Source organism: Fopius arisanus, unplaced genomic scaffold (assembly GCF_000806365.1).
Source record: "Fopius arisanus strain USDA-PBARC FA_bdor unplaced genomic scaffold, ASM80636v1 scaffold00244, whole genome shotgun sequence".
Lineage (NCBI taxonomy): Eukaryota > Metazoa > Arthropoda > Insecta > Hymenoptera > Braconidae > Fopius > Fopius arisanus.
The window spans coordinates 105,349-108,553 of NW_011887983.1; the positions used below are offsets into that span (position 1 = coordinate 105,349).

At 37.9% G+C, this 3,205-nt stretch overlaps 1 protein-coding gene and 1 long non-coding RNA gene across 3 annotated transcripts in view; one reads left to right on the forward strand and one right to left on the reverse strand.

The window, feature by feature from the left end:
• LOC105272713 (venom prothrombin activator nigrarin-D-like) overlaps window positions 1–806 on the reverse strand; it is a 30,213-nt gene extending 29,407 nt beyond the window's left edge. Inside the window, exons 1-2 of one of the 2 annotated variants that reach the window (XM_011314939.1) lie at window positions 550–806; window positions 192–487 (exon numbers count right to left, since the gene is read on the reverse strand). In XM_011314939.1, the coding sequence (XP_011313241.1) occupies window positions 192–487; window positions 550–601 (348 nt within the window). In that variant the 5' untranslated portion in view covers window positions 602–806. Of the gene's footprint in view, window positions 1–29; window positions 488–549 lie in introns of those variants that run through there. The other variant, XM_011314938.1, reaches the window with a different exon arrangement.
• Window positions 807–1,807: 1,001 nt separating this feature from the next.
• Window positions 1,808–3,205, forward strand: LOC105272715 (uncharacterized). The gene is made up of 2 exons (XR_892817.1): window positions 1,808–1,858; window positions 2,097–3,205. It is a non-coding gene; the product is annotated as an uncharacterized lncRNA (long non-coding RNA).

The window sequence follows — 3,205 nt, forward strand, 5'->3', positions numbered from 1 at the left end:
TATTAGTATATATAATATAAAATACAATTGAATTCACTTCATACCGACTATAATTAAAATCAACTGACACTATTTTCAAAAATTTTGACTAGATATTCTGGACTCCATTGATGTACAAGAAATGTCTGCGATTACGATATTATATCAGAAAACTCCTGGTTCTCACATAACTTTTGTAGCACTAAACATACCTTAAGAACTGCAATATCGTTATATGTAGTAGCATACGTGTAAATGCCCCGATGCCGGTGATTGTAAAGTGGATGTAAAAAAATTGCCCTAACATGCCTATGTTGTACATGCATAGGATCTCTATCATGAATGATCAGTAGATTGTTGCGTGTTTTATTATAAACACATTGAGCACTTGTAAGGATGTGCACGTTACTTATAATGGTACCTGAACACTCAGGCATGATTCCTTTTATCCTGACCATATAGTAAAAACCGGATGTAACTGGCATTCCTCTATATATAGCATCTCCATCTGCAGATTATAAAAATTATTTAGTTTTGTAATAATCAATAATTCAAATTTACTTTACTCACACTGAAAAATTGACGTGAAAATGAGCCATGAACAAATTAATAGTGAGGACATTTTAGAAGACGAGTATCACTTAATAGATTGTCAACGTTTTTGAGCTCCTGACGGGAATACCACAGTATTTATAGTCAGTTAATGGGCTAGTGTTAAAGAAGATTTTTAATGTAATTTTTATGGGAAATTTGAATATGCATAGACATGTGTCGCTGGAATTTTTCAACACTTGCATATTTTTCACTGAATCTTTAAACAATCTTTAGCATTAAAAATGTATTGTGCAGGGGACAAATTTGTGAAACATGTTAATTGTTCGTTTAATTGTTCTCCGGGAAATCGTGAAGAATCTATGGCATTCATGATAATCTATCCGTCTTTGGGATTGGCGTAAATTTTTCCCGGAAATTGATAAATATTTATTATTCATTCGATTGATGTTAAAGTTTTTGTCACATAGAAAATTATTCAAAACGTTACCTTGGGAAACTTTTTTCACAATTTCAGTTTTTTAATTTTTCTGTAGACTTCACGAATTTTTTATAATTTTGGCGGTTAAAACAACGCCTCAATTGACATCAGCGACAATTGATGTCACGCATTACCAGAATATGAAAAACAGTAAACTGCTGATTACATAAAGATATAGAAGTATAGATGAGTAGCGATTGCCAATTTGTAAAAACCAGAAATTCACAGATTAAGTGAAGATAATAAAAATCGTCAAGAAATGATTTTTTCGCCCATTGTAGAAGGTAATATTCTTATTGATGCAAATAAAAGCTGAAAATATAAAAATACCATTGGAGTGTTCATCTGCAAATTATTAAGAATGCGAGGATGGGTTGCAATTTTCCGCTGTGGTTTCTTAACTGATACTACTTATGTTTCATAACAAGTGCGGAAAAGTGATTCGTGGGGTGTGAGAGTCATATGCCAAAAACAACTTTCTGCCCGAGTTGCGAACAATATTTCTCTTCGCGATGTGCGAGAAAGTCACTTTTCGGCACATCGTGATAAAAAAAATTATAAAGTTTCAATGGCTGTGGAGGGGGAAATTGTGAGCCCCATACATGCGTGACAGCGTATCCGAAACGCTAACTTGGGTGATACGCTATCGCGTATGTTGAGATATATACTGTGGGGCCGTGAGGCCATAGGCCCGTGGGGCCGTGGGGCCGTGGGGCCGTGGGGCCGTGAGGTGGCCGGTGAGAGGCATGAGACACTTCAGGGCTCGGAGCTCAGAGCTCAGTGCTCAGTGCGGCGCAACGCGCAGGCCCCTGTACACGCGTCTCCCCGTTGCTCCCGTCTACGCAGGTACAAACATTCCATACCCATCACTCCCTCGACTCACTTTCCATTTGACTTTTTTACCCCATAACCATATTTTTACACAAACAATTTATATCCAATTCGTAATTCTACATGTAATCCGATTAAATCGTAATCCCACTCATACTCCAATTGCCATGAATTTAATTCGCTACCAACAGGAATTATAAATCAAGTGTAATCATTGGTGTCTGTGAATGATTTTTTTTATTGTGTCCATTAGTTTTACGTCGTGGATATTCATTATGTCTGCGGGTGTGTCTCGTGTGGTGAATCGATGAATACTCCAATGAAACCAACGACTTACTTCGCTCCTCACGGTTCTACCCAATCAATAAACAGCTCAGGTTGTTTTTTCCTTATGGCGTTATAAAATAATTGTGCGGAACCTGATTTTTTGATTTCTCTACTCTACTGCATTCCACATTGCGGGAAAGAGTTGTGCAACTTTTTATGGCAATTGAAAAAAAAAATATCAGATGGAAATACAGTGCAAAAGGGAAACAGTGATCAATAATCTGTTATGTACGTGTAGTGTACATGTTTGGAGCAATTGTATTCGGTTTATTGTATGAAATAAGAGAAGACGGAGGGAGGCACGTACTCCCATGTGCCTATCAACCTTACCTGAGAATCGACCTACACTGCCTGATACGTGAATGGAGTACGACGCGTAAGGAGAATAAAATTGCAATGACTGGAAATATAATATATGAGGAGAGAGCGTTAGAACATTTTTATTATTAGAACTTGAGAAACGCCGCTCGGTGGAATATTATTGACATTTTCCACATGAATTCTGGTGCGATATGAGCCAGAATAGTGAGACCGAGGTTTCGGATTCAACTCTAAAGATCGATGCCACCAGGAGAATGACACTGCCAAGCAAAAAAAATCGATAGTGCAGTTTATTTTCGACGGTAAATGCTTGCCTATCCTCGACCGCTCTATACATAACAAAATAAAATAGAAAAAAAAATCGTTTGGATGGTAACGCGAGTGTATTATACTCCCGGAAGATATAACGTGGAAACGCTCGGAGACGTTTCAAACGAGTGGAGGCTTATTTTTAGCGGTTGATCTTGGAAGAGTTGCAAAAACCGGTTTTTGAATGTCCTGAGGAAAAGAGGAGACGAGAGGTGAGAGGAACGTAAGAGGAATCTTTGCAAGGGTTTACCATGAGAGAAGGGTCCACCGAATGTTTTCTGTTTTGCCGCTCATTTCTCGACATGATGTAGGGAGTAAACAGAAGATATTAATCACAGGTATTCACTCAAAATGGGCATGCCATTATGTGTCACAGTTATTCGGCTGTACAGCTGATAGAAACAA